This window comes from Salmo salar, chromosome ssa16 (assembly GCF_905237065.1).
Source record: "Salmo salar chromosome ssa16, Ssal_v3.1, whole genome shotgun sequence".
Taxonomy (NCBI): Eukaryota; Metazoa; Chordata; class Actinopteri; order Salmoniformes; family Salmonidae; genus Salmo; species Salmo salar.
Genome location: NC_059457.1, coordinates 75,336,841 through 75,356,225, shown reverse-complemented (window position 1 = coordinate 75,356,225; position 19,385 = coordinate 75,336,841). Strand labels below are relative to the sequence as shown.

At 40.7% G+C, this 19,385-nt stretch overlaps 1 protein-coding gene and 1 pseudogene across 1 annotated transcript; both read right to left on the bottom strand.

Annotated features, from left to right (window-relative positions):
* Positions 1 to 3,042: 3,042 nt before the first annotated feature.
* On the bottom strand, positions 3,043 to 8,716 carry LOC106574726 (CD48 antigen). The gene is made up of 11 exons (XM_014150741.2): positions 8,364 to 8,716; positions 7,355 to 7,642; positions 7,017 to 7,268; positions 6,750 to 6,848; positions 6,629 to 6,649; positions 6,260 to 6,280; positions 6,035 to 6,067; positions 5,925 to 5,960; positions 5,591 to 5,647; positions 5,291 to 5,344; positions 3,043 to 5,165 (listed from the first exon to the last, which is right to left on the bottom strand). Exons 1-10 carry the CDS (start codon positions 8,419 to 8,421, stop codon positions 5,295 to 5,297), a joined length of 915 nt encoding a protein of 304 aa, XP_014006216.1. The 5' UTR covers positions 8,422 to 8,716; the 3' UTR covers positions 3,043 to 5,165; positions 5,291 to 5,294.
* Positions 8,717 to 10,140: 1,424 nt separating this feature from the next.
* Positions 10,141 to 13,931, bottom strand: LOC123723872 (uncharacterized; annotated as a pseudogene).
* Positions 13,932 to 19,385: the final 5,454 nt, after the last annotated feature.

The window sequence follows — 19,385 nt, the reverse complement described above, 5'->3', positions numbered from 1 at the left end:
CCATGGAGGCACTACGGTAATAAGGAAACGAGAGATGTCATTAAAGACAGTTTAATATCTAGATAATATTTACATTAAATATATACAAAACAGTTTGAAGAAACAACATTTTGAGTGGATAAGCAAGTTAAAATGCAGTGTCTGGGTTAAACATTTTGAGACAGAGTGGACATGGCAGTCATTCATGTGGAACTGTGACGTCGACACCAGTGTTGATTTTGTGGTGTCAATAGCTGAAAATGATGAGTTGGTCAATGGCTCATAGCTCTCATACTGATTCCTATAATGACAAATGGAAGAGGGATTAGACATCAACTCCCACTGAGTGACACAAATGGATCAGTTGGCTCCCATGTGTACTTCCTGCTTTCTTACAGGACATAATCTTTCCATAATCCTTGTTTATGTCTCTAGAGTCTAGACTGATTCCAGGAAATCCTATGATCATTACAAAACATTACAGTATACAATATTAATGGTTAGATTTAATCTATTCGTGCTTTTTGTATGGGGGTAAATAAACGTGTTAATTTCTGTGGTGTGTTTGACATGCTACTCCCAGTCACTGTGCATACTGATGGGGGCAGCCAGCAGTGCAAAAGCTTGGCTTAGTACTGCCTCCTCCTGGTAGAAAAAAGAAATACACTTCTGTCTCTGTTTCTCATCCTTCTCTCTCTCTCTCTCTCTCTCTCTCTGCTTCTTGGCATTACTAACGATACAACTGTGCAGTTTGGGCTCTCCCATTCCTGAATATCCCCCCTATATCTCGCTTTATTATTGCTGCTCAAGAGAGCTACCAGATGCCATGGTTGTGTGAGTGGGCAGCACTTTGTGCTCTTTGGCAGGACTTTACACACACACACACACACACACACACACACACACACACACACACACACACACACACACACACACACACACACACACACACACACACACACACACACACACACACACACACACACTTGGCACGCATTGTTCTGTGAGTGGGCAGCACTGTCAGGGCTTAAAGCACACACACACACACACAGCGCTTGTTTAAGCTCTTTCAGTCTTATCATCAAGTTCTTTATTGTAGTCTCATCCACCAGCCGGCTCTCTCTCTCTCTGTCTCTCCCTCTGTCTCTCTCTCTCTGTCTCTCTCTCTGTCTCTCTCTCTGTCTCTCTCTCTGTCTCTCTCTCTGTCTCTCTCTCTGTCTCTCCCTCTGTCTCTCTCTCTCTCCCTCTCTCTCTCTCTGTCTCTCCCTCTGTCTCTCTCTCTCCCTCTTTCTCTCTCTCTCCCTCCGTCTCTCTCTCTGTCTTTATCTCTGTCTCTCTGTCTCTCTCTCTCTCTGTCACCAGTAATTCCAGCCTGGGTACCAGGTTATCTTTATTGTAACAGGGTCAGTGGAAATACGTACCATAAAAGTAGCCAACCTGACGATCCCTCTGCCATAGTTATACATTAATAAAGACCATTACTACCAGGTCATAAACCATGTCACAGAGATGAAGGATATTCACCCTGAAGTCAGTTACCTTAGAACATTAGGTCAATGTGTGAGGCTGTGAAGCATACAGCATGATCTTGATCTTGATCTTACAGTGTAACGTGGTACAATAGTAGGCTATACTGTCTGTCGGACCAGAACTCATCTGGTATCTATTCATCTATTAACAAGTCCATATTAAGTATTATTAGTCCTTCAAATGAAAATGTTTTCAGTTGAATAATTTAGTCTGAGCTGTCTACAGTTATGTTTGAGAGAGGGATCTGTTCCATTTAACAGTGAAATCTACTCCGAAATGAACATTCCGTTAGTAGGGTTCTGTTCCGTGATTCTGCCAGTTTGAAAAGATCACTATAAGGACTCTGACACTAGTCCTAGCGCAACGATTGCACAAATTGTGAAGGTTGGTTGTTCATCAACCTAGACAGGAAAGGTCCAGAAAAGCATTGTTCTTTAGTCTAGGATTAACTATGAAGGATGTCATAAACAAGTGGACTCTGGGACACTGTGTCGTTTAGCTTTGAAGGGTAAATGAGATGGGTCATCACTTGACAAGGGTTACTATTAAAACTGAACAGGAGGTGTGGTGAAACCGAAGTTTCAGAAGATCAAGACATTTGTAGTTTATTCATCGATAGCCGAGAGCAGGAAACGGAACCTAAAGGTGAGTGTCATTCAAGGGTAGAGACTTGAACAGGTGGGGCTCCAAACTCACATGCAGGCATTGTGGGTACACACACAAACACGCACACAACTAGACATATTCTAACAGCACAAACTGGCCATAACGGTGTCCATTGTTCTTTTGGCTGTACATCCAGAAGGGGGCATCTGTGAGTAATTGAAAGAGTGCAGCGAAAAACAACTCTGTAGTTACTACTGTAGATGGCCATACTAGAAAGAACTAAAGTTACGATTTTGTCCGAACTAATGTGTAACTACGTACATTTTTGGTACTCAATTTAGAATTAGGGTTAAGGTTTGGGTAATGGTTAAGGTTAGGGGAGCGGTTAAATGGACTATGTGGTTGTAATGTTCCGTCGTTTCTAGCATGATCAGATTGTAACAACTAAGCCACACCTTTCCTCTTTTTATGATGCAGTGATCGTGTGAGTTGACTAGGTGGTGCAATAGAGACTCCTTTGTTCAACTGTCACAAAAGTGCACCACAGATAGAAAGAGCCAGATGTCTCACCGGATGTATACATTTGAAGCATCCGTGTAGAACCTCCACTCACGTTTTGTAGACTTTACCCTTCGCCAAAGTTTCAAATGTTGTTGTTGTTTAGGAATGCAAGGCCGAATTGAGTTATTGCACAAAACACCATTTTGAGAAAAGGAATTCCCTAACGGAAATATGCAAATGCTTGCAAACACGTGCCAATACGATCTTTCTAGTTCGTGCTTGGCTCTGCCCACCTCGTTCTGTCCACTATGCTTAAAATGTGCTCACATTAGAAACGACACCGATGGGATATCTTTGGTATACCACGCAATGCCAGGTACAATACAGGCCTGTAGGATGTCTATGGTATCAGGCACATTAAAATCATTAAAAATAAAATCAATGCTTTATTACTACTAAGTTCTAAGAGTGACAGTTTTACAATTCTGTTAAAAAGACAGCCTTCACACTCACAAAATGCATGTACAAAACTGAGGCCGTGGTCTCTAAGGAAATATATACATAAAACATACTTGTACATTCGTTCAACACAAAATTGGTTTAAGCTGCAGGAAATAAACATGTAAAATGACGTTCCAATTAGACAGCACTTTGACTATGAAAGGTAAGGCAGTGATCTTGCAATCACATCACTCATCTTAAGATTGTCATTGTAAAGTTTGCTAGTAGTGCAGTAAACTTGTTCTTACATAGCTTAATAAAGAACAGAGATGGAAGCACAGATACACACAGAGATACACACTGGCAGAGTAGAAGTGTGGGCAGGCTTAAAAGGCACACGGCTTTAGTTTGAGCAATTGCACTACACCAACTGCATATTTTTATATAAGCACAAACTTTAAGTTAAATCTTTTTGCAAACTACTGTATTTCATGTAACAATGGGTATGTCACTGATTCCCCCGGTACTGCTGCTCATTCAGTGCACCAGCTCTGGAGATCTACGTCACCGGCTTTCTAGGCGTCACTGAACTGGATTCATTATCATCAACCCCAGACTGTCTTGTCTCATTACGCACACCTGGTTCCATTCCCCTTGATTAGTATGTTTTTATATGTGCCCTCTGTTCTCCATTGTCCTTGTCGGTTATTGTTCCCATGTCTGTTAGTCTAGTGAGTACCTGTGCTGGCGTTCGTGCTACGCGTATTGTGCACTTGTTATTTCTGGTCTTGTCCCGTGTAATATTTAGAGGTTTAAACCTCGCTCTTTTTTGGGGGTTACATCCCTGTGTATTTTATATACCTGTTTGTTTTGGGCTTTGTCCCCGTGCCTTTTCATGACATGTTGTATTTTGGGTGGAGTAATAAAACCCCCTATTACATATTCCTGCGCCTGTCTCCGATCCTTATACAATGTGACAGGGTATGTTCATATGCATTCAATTTTATTAGTGTGAATACTCTTATTATAGTTTGATTCATGTTTACGTGCTTTGCGAGAACGATTCCCCCTACAATCCGGTTTACATGGACAGGTCATAATCGGGCAACCTGAAAATCACCAATCAAAATAAACGTTCTATCATCTAATTTTTGGGAAGCCTATTTGATTCAAAGTTTGGACATAAAATGCATACTTTCAGATTTTCCAAACTCACTTTACTTGTGCCATAGAGGGTGGCTCACGCTGCTCGCGATAGCACATGCGCAGATCAAATACACCACTGGAACTCCGATTAAGGTGTTTACATGCCATTAATACACCACTGAAACTCAGATTAAGGTGTTTACATGCCATTAATACACCACTGAAACTCAGATTAAGGTGTTTACATGCCATTAATACACCACTGAAACTCAGATTAAGGTGTTTACATGCCATTATAGTTCGGAAAATTGCAACAAAAAAAAAAAATCTGTGTAAGTGTTTTAATCGGCATATGCTTACTTCGTCGTTTATGACCTTAATCCGAGTAAGGTGTTGACATGACTAATCCCAAACTCAAGAGTATTGCCCTAATTATCTTAATATTGAATAATTAGTGGCATGTAAACAGTCAGTGTAGTAGTCATTGGTGTCATAGGTTTGTCTATGATCCTGATAATTTATAAGGCTTAGCAATTTACTTTGCAACTGGTAATTGAGTTTGCAAATTGTTTTAAGTTTACAGATGTAGAATCTTAATTTGATCATCGTATTGCAGGAAATGTAAAACTTGTAGTGTACTCAAGGATTGAAAAGGCTTCTGAAGTTTAATTTTCTCTTTGACATTTGATTTGATATTCCTGTACGAAAATCACCCCTACAATTTTTTTCCAATTCTAATTCACATTCCCTGTTGCCGCAGGACTATTTTCCTGCAGTAACAAACTAGCTCAAATTAAGATCCTACATCTAACTCAAATTGACCTCTATTCCTCAGATCGGGATGTAACATTCTTTTAATGGTACAATAAAGTGTTAGAGCGTTCCCTTTGTCATCCAGTGCTCGTTGTCTAGATGTTTGTTTCTCTTGATCCACAGTGATCCTCTGGCCCACAGATCCACAGCTAAAACACATCAGTAGGAACAAGAGTTTAACACACTGGTAGTTTGCCAGAGCCGGGCCGAAATTGGTTCACAATTAAGAGAATGAGGTAGATGCAGTATATATTATTTTTACAGTCAAACTTACCATCCTACCATACTTTATCATCTTGATGATCATTATTCCTCGCCAGGGCTTCCTCTGCAAAATAACACACAAAACAGGATAGTTGGAGAGCTCAAAATCCCATTGCCAAGCCAGAGAGCCACCACCATATTGCTAACACCTAAATATAATGCTGTATATTCCATTTATTCTTTTATCCAAAGCGACTTAGTCATGCGTGCATACATTTTTCATACGGGTGGCCCAGGAGGTTAAAGCTATAGGAATATAACTTGGTCCCTTCAGATCAAACATGGAAGTGGAAGATGCTGGGCATCATACCTTCCTTCCCCCGCCCCTCTTCAGCAGTGGGTGTGTTAACAGCAGAGTAGGAAACACCTGAGGAAATGCAGAGAAGAAACACATCGACTACAGCCCCTCTATAAAGCATCTAGAAACATCTAGAAGTCTATAAACGATCAATAAACAAGCTAAAAAGCACTAATTGATAAAGAAATCATGTCTGCTTGGTGACTTTTACACTCAGTACTTGGTGTAATACTGTAGACATCCCATTATGACGGAATAGACTAATCAAGATTTTCAGATATGCATCTAACAATACTTCTGATGCTATTTCCGCATCATGCAGTCCAGAAGTAGCTCTATGACTTGCCTGTGGATGCAGAAACTCCATTTGATGCATCAGTGGCTGAAGAGAGGAAGAGAGATTAGTTTATCATACATAGATCCTGTTTGTTGAGGTCAAGTAAAGGAAACACTTACCAGGTCTCACTTCTCCCTGGTCTTTCCAAAATTCTAGTAATGGAAAACACAAGAGATTCAATTAGGTCAATAGTGACTTAGTGCAAGTAATACACATGTAACATGTTCATCTCCCTTTCACCGAAGCAAAGGGACATGATCGTGAGGAATCGTGACGGCAGCAAAAACAATGAATGGAACTTAAATGAACATTACTACAAAACAAAAGTAATGGATGTTTCCTACCTCCTTCCCATGGCATTGATTCTGGGGGAAAAAAATAAGCAAAAAGTAATTACTATACTTTTATCAAATCACAACTATTACCCAATATTTTATTATTGTTAAATACTCCAATTTAAACACTTACTCCCCAAACCCCCCCTCCAGAACACTGGCCCATAAATGGTGCATTCCTGTATTACACTTTTATACTAAAATGTTTATTCTATTCTACTGAGCCATTTACTTTGTTGGCTTTCTTATCTTTTATTATTGTTGCATTGTCGAGAAGGAACCTGCAAGTAAGCATTTCGTTCGACGGTGTATACCATGTGTATCCTGTACATACGACTAACACAATGTTGAAACTTGAAAAACAGACAATCATCCTACCTTTCTCATAGAAGCAAACTCCTGTGGTGTAGAAAAAGAAGAATACATTTATTGTCCAAGACAATCCACTTCCTACTGGTGTAAATAAGTAAACATGAAACTAAATATAATTTGTCCTTACCTGTTTTAGCTCTATGACCAAGAATGAACAATAGAACTCCAGCAACAGCCAGAACAAAAACAGAAATACCAAATAACCTGGCCTTGGTCAACCAGCCATCTGCAGTGAGGAAGGAATACATTTCAACATTTAACAAAACATTCCACTCCAGATGCTTTCCTTTTATCCACCCAAATACCTCACCTATCAACGACATCCCTGATTCATTCCCAAACATATCATTACTACTAGTATAACATCATACTGGGCAGTGTCCTGTCCTCTCACCTGGACCAAAAAGGTCTTTATCAAAGTCTTCACTGGCCTCGCTCACAGGGTTCGTAAGCTGACACGTGTAGCTGTTAGTGTTGTCATTCCTAGAGACAATCTTCTGTTGCCCTGAGACCTCCCACGCCCCCTCTCCCGCTTTCCAGCTGTAGGTGACTGGTTCAGCATCAGTGGTGTTGCCTTCACAGGTCAGAGTGCAGGAGGTTTTGTTGGAGTTACAGGAGGATGTAATTGCGGGTTTGGGGACTGCCTCTGTAAAAGAAGATCAAGACAGAAAAAAATCTAATTTTGGGAAAATGTTTATAATCGCAGACAGGCAGGCAGGCAGACACACTTACTTATAACAGATAGTGTAAATGTCTTAAGTGGTTTGCCGTTGAACTCCACAGAATAATCTCCACTGTCTGTTTTCATCAATCCACTGATTCTCAGCTCTCCAGTAGTCTGGTCCAGGGTTGTACGGTTTATGAAGGCAGCATAGATGTCCAGACCACCAAAATCCTTGTCCCACTCTGCCACCTTGTTCTTCCCATGCTTCCATAGGATGGTTGTGATGGAGTCAGGCACTGAGGACTTGTCCGGCGTCAACACAAGATCCTTTCCCACTTTTCTGTAGAGGTGTTCACCTGGAAAACAAGACAATATCTCATACTGGTAATGGAGAACCAAGGAGGTGAACCAAGGAAACGTAGCCTATATCTGACAGCCTGTATCTATCTATACAGGTATACACAAGGCCTGCAGATTAGTGTGGCCTTCCCGTTGCATGAACACATTCCAACCATATTGTTCTGTTTTCTGACACATATTTATAAATGAGAGAGAAGTTGTACTTCATTAAAAAAATATTTTCTTGATCATTACTTTGGTTAGGCCTCTAGGTAACCAGCTCGCACTAAGCCCATCTATCCCACTGAGCACACACATGCCTAGCTATCCCACTGGAAACACTGGTTGAATCAACGTTGTTTCCACGTCATTTCAATGAAATTACGTCAAACCAACTTGGACGAGACGTTGAATTGTCCAGTGGATGTAACCTACAGTGAAGGGTGCGGTCGTTTTTGTTATCGATAGGCCTAAGAAAGCGTCTTGTTACCACCTTCATAAGATCATGTTGGTTGTAGGTAGCCTATTTTACGTTGTAAAGCTTCAATTCACCCCGATGCTTTCAACTTTTGAGGCTTGTGTAGTACACACGTTATTTTTTCTGTGGTTTGTTGTTGACATATGCACCTTGGTTGTAAGACGCACACAATTGCCTAAAAAAAACTAAAATGAGAGAATTTGCCGCCACCCATAATGACAATCGAAAACCATAGATAATACATGCGTAACATAACCTACCTGAAACAGCGCAAAGCATTGCTTCCGCCAGAAAGACAGCCAGAAGTGCGGTCGACATTGATAATTCGTAAAATCTGTTTACCGCTGCTATTGCAGTTGCCTGGGTTATATTACGTGTTTATCTTTCTGGGAAAGATGTTCTCCTTTTCCTGTTTCCCCTTTTCTTAGCCTATGAAGTGAAATGAAGCTTGCTACTAGATAACTTCTTCATAATGAAATTGCACTGTCATGTGGCTGAGAATTTGTCAACTATCATTTATATATATATATATATATATATAAATAACTGTTACAATGTATCCTAGATTACATGCTACACACATTTAATTGCTACAATGTAGCCCCTAGATTCTCCACCTTTCTCCTGGAGAGTCCCTGCCTTGTCGTGCATTTTACACTTTGGCTCCTCCTTGTGACGGGATGACAATGTCTTTCACCAATCAGGTTTGGGGGAAAAAAATCCACTTTATCACTTTCAGAGGTCATAATAATAAAATCCAATATAGAACTCAAGTCCTTTATTGAAAAAATGTAAATATCAAACACCTCAAATTCACAAAGAATATACAGGCCAGAATTCAATCGTTGCAGATAGATGATGTCACACTATGCTTTGAAGTGCATTTGTTTTGCACAGCAGCATGTCTCAGAAGAAAGGAGTTGACATTTGATTTTGGAATCGTCAGTCCTGTGGTGTGATCCGTTAAGCGAACCTGGCTGAGAAGTCATGCAGTACATGCAACGAGACTGATCTTTAAGTCTAGTGTTAACTAGTCCCTTTCCCCAGCTCACTATTCACAGATCTGAAGGGTTCAGATAGGGATATGTATGTTGGTGATGGTTCAGCCCAGCCCAGCCCTATGATGGACCTTCCTCTGTATTGCTTTCACCAATCAAGTTTGGAAAAAATACATTCTTAAGACAAAGTGCTGAAACAGAATTGGTGTTCAGATGTGTGTACATGGACAACACAATCATTCAGTCATCAACACATCACTACAGTGTGAGGTCTGGAGTTTAAATAGCGATACAGACAATGACTGTACAAGTCCAGGTTTTTGCATGTGCCAGGACTCCATTTTAGAAGAGTCTTGGTCCAGTCCCAAAATAAATTAATGTGAGCTGGTCTTAATTCATAACATCTTCTGTAACATAATTACCTGAGACATACCAGTAACAGAACTAAAACCTGGGATATACCAGGTTAGTGGTCTTGACCAACAAATGTTCTCACCAATCTGGTGGTAACTAGTGTACACTGCTGTTACCCCTTACTTTGGTCCATCACAGACTGATGTACAGATATATTTGAGAAAAAAAATCTTAAAATTCAGGTGACAAAATTCTATTGTGAAAACAGATATGCTCAGATATATACCAGAGGGGAATTTGAAGGAATTTGATGAAGACAAACACTGTGTTTCTGTCAATTTAAAATATTAAGGTATTAAAACAAATACACATGCACCACTAATACAACATTTCAGTACTGCAGAGCTCTCTCTAAGTAATAAAACATATCAGTACTGCAGAGCTCTCTCTTAGTAATAAAACATCTCAGTACTGCAGAGCTCTCTCTTAGTAATAAAACATCTCAGTACTGCAGAGCTCTCTCTAAGTAATAAAACATATCAGTACTGCAGAGCTCTCTCTAAGTAATAAAACATCTCAGTACTGCAGAGCTCGCTCTAAGTAATAAAACATCTCAGTACTGCAGAGCTCTCTCTAAGTAATAAAACATCTCAGTACTGCAGAGCTCTCTCTAAGTAATAAAACATCTCAGTACTGCAGAGCTCTCTCTTAGTAATAAAACATCTCAGTACTGCAGAGCTCTCTCTAAGTAATAAAACATCTCAGTACTGCAGAGCTCTCTCTAAGTAATAAAACATCTCAGTACTGCAGAGCTCTCTCTAAGTAATAAAACATCTCAGTACTGCAGAGCTCTCTCTTAGTAATAAAACATCTCAATACTGCAGAGCTCTCTCTTAGTAATAAAACATCTCAGTACTGCAGAGCTCTCTCTAAGTAATACAACATCTCAGTACTGCAGAGCTCTCTCTCTTTACAAGGCAGATGAGGATGAGCGCTACCTCTCAGGCCTGGTTCCTCTCAACCAACAGTCTCTCCCTACACTATACATTGCCTAGTGGGGGAAGGTTGGCATAAAGTACTCAGAAAAATATCTAAAAACAATAACCTGTACAAATTCCTTGACAAGTCAAGTGAAGGCTCGAAGAATTATTAAATTATGGAATGAAAAGAAATTCACAAGCTGCGATTGAAAACAGAAAGTTCAGTGGGTTGGCATAAAGTGCTGTCTGCCTTTTTTGTATTGTTGGGCTCTCAATGATCACCTACGTACAGGTGGTCGTTAACCAGCTCCATTATTGTAATAATTAATCAATATTAAAGTATGATTGTTTGAAGAAATTCTTCTCCCTTACTTGATTAGAATTTCCACAACACTAAGCACTTCATAGAATGAGTTTGACACTCTTGTTCTAGATTAACCCTCTATACTTATAGTACACAGTATAATGTTACAGGAATCAAATCATCCAGGACAAATATGGTTTGAGGGTACGGTAAGTCTCATACACAACTCCATTCCCCTGCCCCTTTCCAGCTTTGTCTGCACCATCTTCCTCTGTTTTGGTGTTGGCGTTAGTGGAACCGTAACCCCTGCAGAATCACACAGAAGGAAAACATCAACTACAGCCTCTCTCCTACTGCATCAAACTTAAAGCTACAATATGTAACTTTTTGGGGCGATCCAACCAAATTCACATATAAATGTGAGTTATAAATGTTTCATTCCCATTAAAAGCACAAGCTTCCCATAAGAAGCGGTGGATCTGTTCTATGTGTGCTATTTCTATGCTTCCTGTTTCGGTTTTGTACACCAGCTTCAAACAGCTGAATACAGTGAGGGAAAAAAGTATTTGATCCCCTGCTGATTTTGTACGTTTGCCCACTGACAAAGAAATTATCAGTCTATAATTTTAATGGTAGGTTTATTTGAACAGTGAGAGACAGAATAACAACAAAAAAATCCGAAAAACGCATGTCAAAAATGTTTAAATTGATTTGCATTTTAATGAGGGAAATAAGTATTTGATCCCCTCTCAATCAGAAAGATTTCTGGCTCCCAGGTGTCTTATATACAGGTAACGAGCTGAGATTAGGAGCACACTCTTAAAGGGAGTGCTCCTAATCTCAGTTTGTTACCTGTATAAAAGACACCTGTCCACAGAAGCAATCAATCAGATTCCAAACTCTCCACCATGGCCAAGACCAAAGAGCTCTCCGAGGATGTCAGGGACAAGATTGTAGACCTACACAAGGCTGGAACTTTATTATATATAATTTTTTTTACAACTTTTACTTCTCTACCTTCCAAAAGAAAATAATGTACTTTTTACTCTATACATTTTCCCTAAAACCCAAAATGACTCGTTACATTTCGAATGCTCAGGTAGGACAGCAATATGGTCCAAGTCATGCACCTATCAATATAATGCGTTGTCATCCCTACTGCCTCTGATCTGGCAGACTCACCAAACACAAATACTGCATTTGTAAATGATGCCTGAGTATTGGAGTGTGCCCGTCTGTCCGTAAAAAATAAACAAGAAAACTGTGCTGTCTGGTCTGATTTAGATAAGGAATTTGATGTATAAAATTATCTTTTACTTTGTACTTTTACTCAAGTATGACAATTGAGCACTTTTTCCACTACTGTACTTAAATACATTTACAACCAGATACTTTTAGACTTTTACTCAAGTACTATTTTACTGAGCGACTTTCACTTTTACTTGAGTCACCATAATAGAAAATATCTTTACTTTTATGACAATTTAGTATTTTTTTACACCAATGCACACACCAACACACACACACACACACTTGGAAGTATGTGTATATAGTGCAGTACATGAATAATGTTGTGTTACTTTGGGGACCCTGTTAGCAGGTTGAATATGGATCAGAGTAAAGTTAGTGTAAAACATACCAAACATTCCACCACAATACTTTCTCAAAAAGTCAATCCAGGTGTCTTGGGGATATCCTGAAATGAATAAGAGAGACTGAAATGTAAGACATTATTAAGACTGTCATTCAAATTTAATTCACATTGTGTAACATTTTGGGAAAGCAGTGAGTATGAAGAGTTGAACCTACCTTTTATTTTCTTCCACACCAACCAAACTGGGGAGTAAAAATACTAATATTTTATAACTTCTTAAAGTACAAGTCTGCCTTAATATTCTATCAGCTACTTATTATGACTTCACCGACATTTACACGCTTGAGCTGCAATTAGAAGCCATCTTTTCTGAGAGCACCAATAAACAACCTGCATACAGTACCTGCACATCTGAACACTACTGTAAATACAGGTAGAACAGGTATCCCCTTCAGGGGGTATAGCTCACTGTTGTTGCTGCTGTTATGTCAATCTGTGCTTCAGAACTATGTACATGTACAGTGTTCTGTTACTAGAGATGTACTGTTCTTACCTATTATGACGATGACAACAAGCACTACAATGGTAACGACAACACCAACAACAACCCCAACACCAACTTCAGAAGGCTCTGAAATGAAAACACATTTTGTATTGATATGTTGAAAGAAATCGATCAGGAATTCAACATAGTGCAGCATTCAAAATGTCCTACAACACTAGCAGTGTTACTCACATATCAATACATAAGACTGTAACACACTTATAAGTGTTCACTCACCTGAACCAAACACCTCTCTAACTGGCTCACTGACTTCCCCTTCCCCACTAACAGCATTCTTCAGCTTCCAGAAGTACTTGTAACTGTTGGTTGATTTGCCAGTGTCACTCTTAGAGACAATCAGTTGTTTTCCTATGACCTCCCACGCCCCCTCCCCCACTTTCCAGCTGTAGGTGACTGGTTCAGCACCAGTGGTGTCGCCTTCACAGGTTAGAATGCAGGATTTGTCTGGGTTGCAGGTATAAGTGATAGTGGGTTTAGGGACTGGCTCTGTAAATCCAGGAGAGAGAAAGACAAAGCAGGGAAAAATGCTTGTGAGGCACTGCATAATCTTCTATTTAAAATATAGGCACAGACAGACAGAAACACTTACTGATAACAGATAGTGTATATGTCTTGTCAAGTAGTTTGCTGTTAAACTCCACAGAATAAACTCCACTGTCTGTTCTTCAATCCACTGATTCTCAGCTCTCCAGTAGTCTGGTCCAGGGTTGTACGGTTTATGAAGGCAGCATAGATGTCCAGACCACCAAAATCCTTGTCCCACTCTGCCACCTTGTTCTTCCCATGCTTCCATACGATGCTTGTGATGGTGCCAGTCACTGTGGACTTGTCCGGTGTCAACAGGAGGTCACCTCCCACTTCATGATAAAGATCATCTGGAAAAGCAGTCATTTCATACATGTATCAGAGTATCAATGTATCCAGGGTAACACATCATGGTTAAGGTATAAATATGTAGTCCTAACCCTATTGGCATTGAAAGAGACATTATTATCAACCTTTACTGTTTATGTCTAGAATTCTGCTTGCTGGGTCTATCTGGCCTATGTAGTCTGACCACTTTACCAGTATGTCCCCCCTCATCACCACTACTGGAGCAGACTTTTGTAGTTAAAATTCCCATGTAGAAAATGAAAAATAGAAGTTAAATGGGTTTCCATCAGATTCTCAACTCTACTGATGGTTTGTAACAAAAACTGTTGTGTTATATAGACTGTTGTGTTATATAGACTGCTGTGTTATGTAGCAAATGAAAAAAAACAAGTTAAATGGGTTTCCATCAGATTTTCAACTCTATTGATGGTTTGTAACAAAAACTGTTGTGTTATATAGCAAATGTGCCCACCCTGGTCTTCGCACTGTTGCTTCAGCCAAAAACTCAGTGTGGTGGTAAGCTATCTACATTATGAGATGTGTATGTGTAACAGTGTAGGTTCCGTCCCTCTCTTCGCCCCAACCTGGGCTCGAACCAGGGACCCTTGCACACATCAACAACTGACACCCACAAAGCATCGTTACCCATCGCGCCACAAAAGCCACGGCCCTTGCAACGCAAAGGGAACAACCACTTCAGGTCTCAGAGCGAGTGACGTCACCGATTGAAACGCTATTAGCGCGCACCTCCGCTAACTAACTAGCCATTTCACATCGGTTACATATGGTTAAAAGCAATATTATTTGTATTTGTCAATGGGCAACAAATCATTGATGATCATGTCACCAGAATAAGACCCTGGATATTTATTGGAAAGGAGCATCAAGATCACAGTGAACATTCACCACCGTGTGAAGTTCATCATTTATTTAAACTGTACCCTAATAAACTGCATGGTTTCCCGAGTCATAGTGGGAGGTTCACACACCATATTATCTCGTGACTCCAAATGTACTTCGATATGATGAGTTAAGCAGGGCAGATGTTATGGGCGGGCCCTAGGGGGGCCGATAGCAAGACGCATCAATGTCAGATAAAGCATCCGAGAGCTTGAAACAGCGCCCCTCTGTCTCTGTATGTGTAGACCGTGTATCTGATGCTGTCTGGACAAAGGGAATATGACATGTCATACTTTTTTCGCATCAGATACATGGGCTAGTAAGACAGAGGAGCGCTGTTTCGCACTCTCGCAAAATCTGTGCGTCCCGATGTGTTTCTATGGGCATAATATGCAGACCTAAGCTTGTAGCCTGCAGTCCCGCCTTTGGGACAACGACTCCCATTGTTATGGCGGAGACCTGAGCATCTCGTCATTATATACAGATCTCTGGTTTCAGCCACTTGCGAATTAGAAAGGAAAAATGTTGCTGGCTAAAGTAAAGTTAATAAATGTTTTGCTTCTGGCGCCATACTCTTTTGGTCCAGACAGCATCAGATACATGATCTACACATACTGTTGCTCAGGTATTCCCAATCTGGGGTATGCCAAATAAAAATGTGATTCACATTTTTAAAAAAGATTTTAAAAATTAAACCACTTTTTTTTTTTACATTTTCAAACAGTTCATTTAGATTTTCCAATGGGGCTATACATTTGGGTGAGGTTTTTTTCTCGCCTGAGTAGCCTCGTTTCACTGCCAAAAATTAAATTAAACCATCTAGTGTTCAGCGGAATAACAACAATGTCAAATACAGGTAGCCTAGTCAAACAATTAACCTCCAATCACATTAACCGTTACTCTCTCGCGGGAATTCCACTAACGGTCTGTATGTAGCCAAACGTAGCTGTTGCCAGTGACGCCAATTTAGCAATTTTGTTGCTAGATTTAGCAACTTTTCAGACTACCCTGGCAACTTTTTTTTCAAACAGCATCTAGCAACACATTTAGCTACTTTAAAACATGTATTTGGAACTTTTAGCAACTTTTGAAAAGTGACTCAAACGCTAAAATGCACGCATTTTCCCTCTAAATGACACAAAAACGATTTTCTCTGTCACACACTCAGTCACAACACACGTGCCTGGCTGCAAAAGTGCGTTGTGAGTGACGTCAGCAGCAGACGCTCAGCTCGTGCACAGGCAGCAGCAGGCCAGTAGAAATTTCAGCAAATTGCAAATCATTGTTGGCTGACTGCAGCAGCACGGGCTCGACGAGCCAAACCCAATGAATATAGTTGGTCACGAATGTTTGATCTTGAACAGAACTTACAACATCAATCAACATGTCTCAATCAAAAATGTACAGCCAGAAGTACAGAAAAGAGTGGGAGTCTGTACCTGAACAAACGTCAAATTATATTTTTTGCCGAGATGGCCAGTCAATTTGAGTAACGTTATTGTGTATTCTACGTAATGACGTCACAACGTCATTTAGCAACTTTTAGCAACAAATCTTCCTGCCTCTAGCAACTTACCCTGAAAATGAGTTGGCAACACTGGCTGCTGCTCATTCAGTTTTCTCGAAAAATGATAAATGGTTAAAAAAAAAAAGTATGGCTCGCGTCCATAGATACACATTCCAGCTCTACTGGTAGTAAGTACAGCTACTACCAGCAGTACTACACCTGCACCTGTCGACGACACAAGTTGTTCTGCTTCCATGAGCACATCCAATGCTAGCATCAGTAATTGTACATTTGTTGTTAGCCCAGCTAGCATGGACACTGACAGTTGTGAAACTGATGCAGCCGAAGAGCTACTGCCCCCTTACCAGGGAAAGCACCGAACAACAGACAGGGACGTTGGACCATTTGTCTGAATGTTAAATGACGAGAGAGAGGCATTGATGCGAGTAACCAGTCTTGTTCAGTACATTGCAATACATCCAGGTATCTCAAGCACACCGATAAAAACACTGGGGTTGCAGTAATTAACATTTACCAACAGATGGGATCACTGTGCCATCTTACACCATCAAGCTACCGAGTGGCTAGGACAGGCAAGCCCCATACTATTGTGGAGGCTGGGACAATGCTGGGGGAAAATGCCAAAAAACTATACAGACAATGACTTCATCATACAGCTGTTTCACGACGCATCAGTGACATGGCAGGAGATGTTATGAAACAATTACTGCTTCGCATACAAGCCAGTGAATTCTATGCGTTACAGCTGGATGAGGCAACAGACGTGGCGGGCCTGGCACAGCTCCTGGTATATGTCCGTTACCTTTACCTTTAGGATTACCGGGACTCTCCACAACTATATTCAATCTGCGGGACAAAATTGAGGCTATGATTAAGAAGTTGGAGCTCTTCTCTGTCAATATTAACAAGGACAACACACGGGTCTTTCCATAATTGTATGATTCTTTGTGTGCAAATGAACTCAAGCTTATGGACAATGTCAAATGTGATATAGGGAAGCATCTGAGTTGGGTGCGCAATTACGCAGGTACTTTCCCGAAACGGATGACACAAACAACTAGATTCATTATCCCTTTCATGCCCTGCCCCCAGTCCACTTACCGATATTTTAACAAGACAGCCTCATCGAAATTGCAACAAGTGGTTCTGTGAAAATGTAATTTAATCAGAAGTCACTGACAGAAGTCACTGACAGATTTCTGGATAGGGCTGCGCTCAGAGTATCCTGCCTTGGAAAATCGCGCTGTTTACACACTGATGTCCTTTGCAACCACATACCTATATGAGAGTGGATTCTCAGCCCTCACTAGCATGAAAACTAAATACAGTCACAGACTGTGTGGAAAATGATTTAAGACTGAGACTCTCTCCAAAACAACCCAACATTGCAGAGTTATGTGCATCCTTTCAAGCACACCCTTCTCAATAACCTGTGGTGAGGTAGTCACAATTTTCGATGAACAAATAAAGTTTTATATGTAAGATGGCTAAATAAATTGCAAAGTTATTGATTATTATTATTTGTGCCCTGGTCCTATAAGAGCTCTGTCACTTCCCACGAGCCGGGTTGTGACTAAAACACACACTCATTCTTATGTTGATTAAATGTATTGTATAGTGTGTGTGTGTGTGACAGGCTTACAATGATGGCAAAAAACAAAATTTGAGAGTGCGCTGACCCTGGTGCTAGAGGGGGTATGCAGCTGGAGGTTGAATGTTTGAAGGGGTACGGGACTATAACAAGTTTGGGAACCACTGGTTTAGTGGAAAGAATGAACAGAACTCTGATTAATTTGATGACAATCAACCTAATTGGGATGAGATACTCCCATATGTGATGATGTCATACAGGAGTAGTGTTCAATCTTCCACGGGGTTCACACCATACAGGGTGCTGTTCGGTGCTGAAATGACTTTACCGGTTGATGTGGTTATGGGAACACCACAAAATGAAGGGAAACAGTATGTTTCTCAGTATGTGCAAAAGGTGCAAGGGTATTTAAGCCCTGTAAGGGAAGCTGTAAAGAGAAATCTCCTAAAAGCCACAGGTAAACAAAAGCAATACTTTGATCTGAAGGTGACATCCCAGAGGTATGAGGAAAATGAATATGTGTGGCTTAGAGACTACCAGAGGGAAAAGGGGTTGTCACCCAAACTGAGAAAGAAATTCAAGGGTCCTTTCAAAATGACAAAGAAACTGTCAGAGGTGCTGTATGAAGTAGTTCAGTGTAATGGACCTTATCATGCCGTGGTACACTACAACAGGATCAAACCTGACTTTGGGGTTGTTTCAGAGCATGAGGTCACTGGCACGGGACAAGAAACTGAGTTGAGCACCGACTCATTTGTGCCTAGTCAGACATACTACTCCTCAAGGAAACAGGGTGCTCTGAGGAAAAAGCAACCAATGTTGCCTAGGTTACCCTTCAGGATAAGGGTGAGGGACATTGTGAGACTGTCGGCTCCAAGAGATGTTAATGTCTCAGTGGAACGGGAACTGGACACTGTCAGAACTGAAAGCTCAGTCGAAGACACAGAGACTCATGCCACACAAACGGACGTGAACACGGAGTTTCCCTGTGCACCTGCAAGAGAAAGTGACTCATTTGAGACGGGTCAAGCACCTGAGTCAATTGCAGCAGAAGATCACATGGGTCAGGGGGGGGTAGACCCCAAATAACTATTAGGTCTGTTTTATTAAACACAGGGTGTGTTCAGTCTCTCAGCCTATCACACACTGTTATGCAAATGAGATTGCTGTATGTGAGGAGGCGGGAGGCATGCTGAGAAAGTTTTTGGGAAGGTGTTTTGTGCGGCGGGTCAGTGCTGGGCTGCACTGTCTGTTTATCCAAATAAAAATACAACTTGATTATTTCATGGGAAATCAGTGTCCTAGAATGTTTACGCTAGTCAACAAACAACGTGCGAGTTTCAGTGGCCTGACAGGTTCGTTACTCTGTGAAGTGAAAGTCAGCTTGCTACTAGATAACTTCTAGATAATGAAACTGGACTGTCTTGTGGCTAAGAATTTGTTGGCTAATGGCTCAAATTTACATTGTTACAATGCAGTTTAGATTACAGGCTACACACATTTCTTAATTGATACAATGTGGCCACTAGATTCTCCATGCTTCTCCCAAAGTCCCTGCCCAGTCGTGTATAACTCTTTGGCGCCTCCTTGTCACG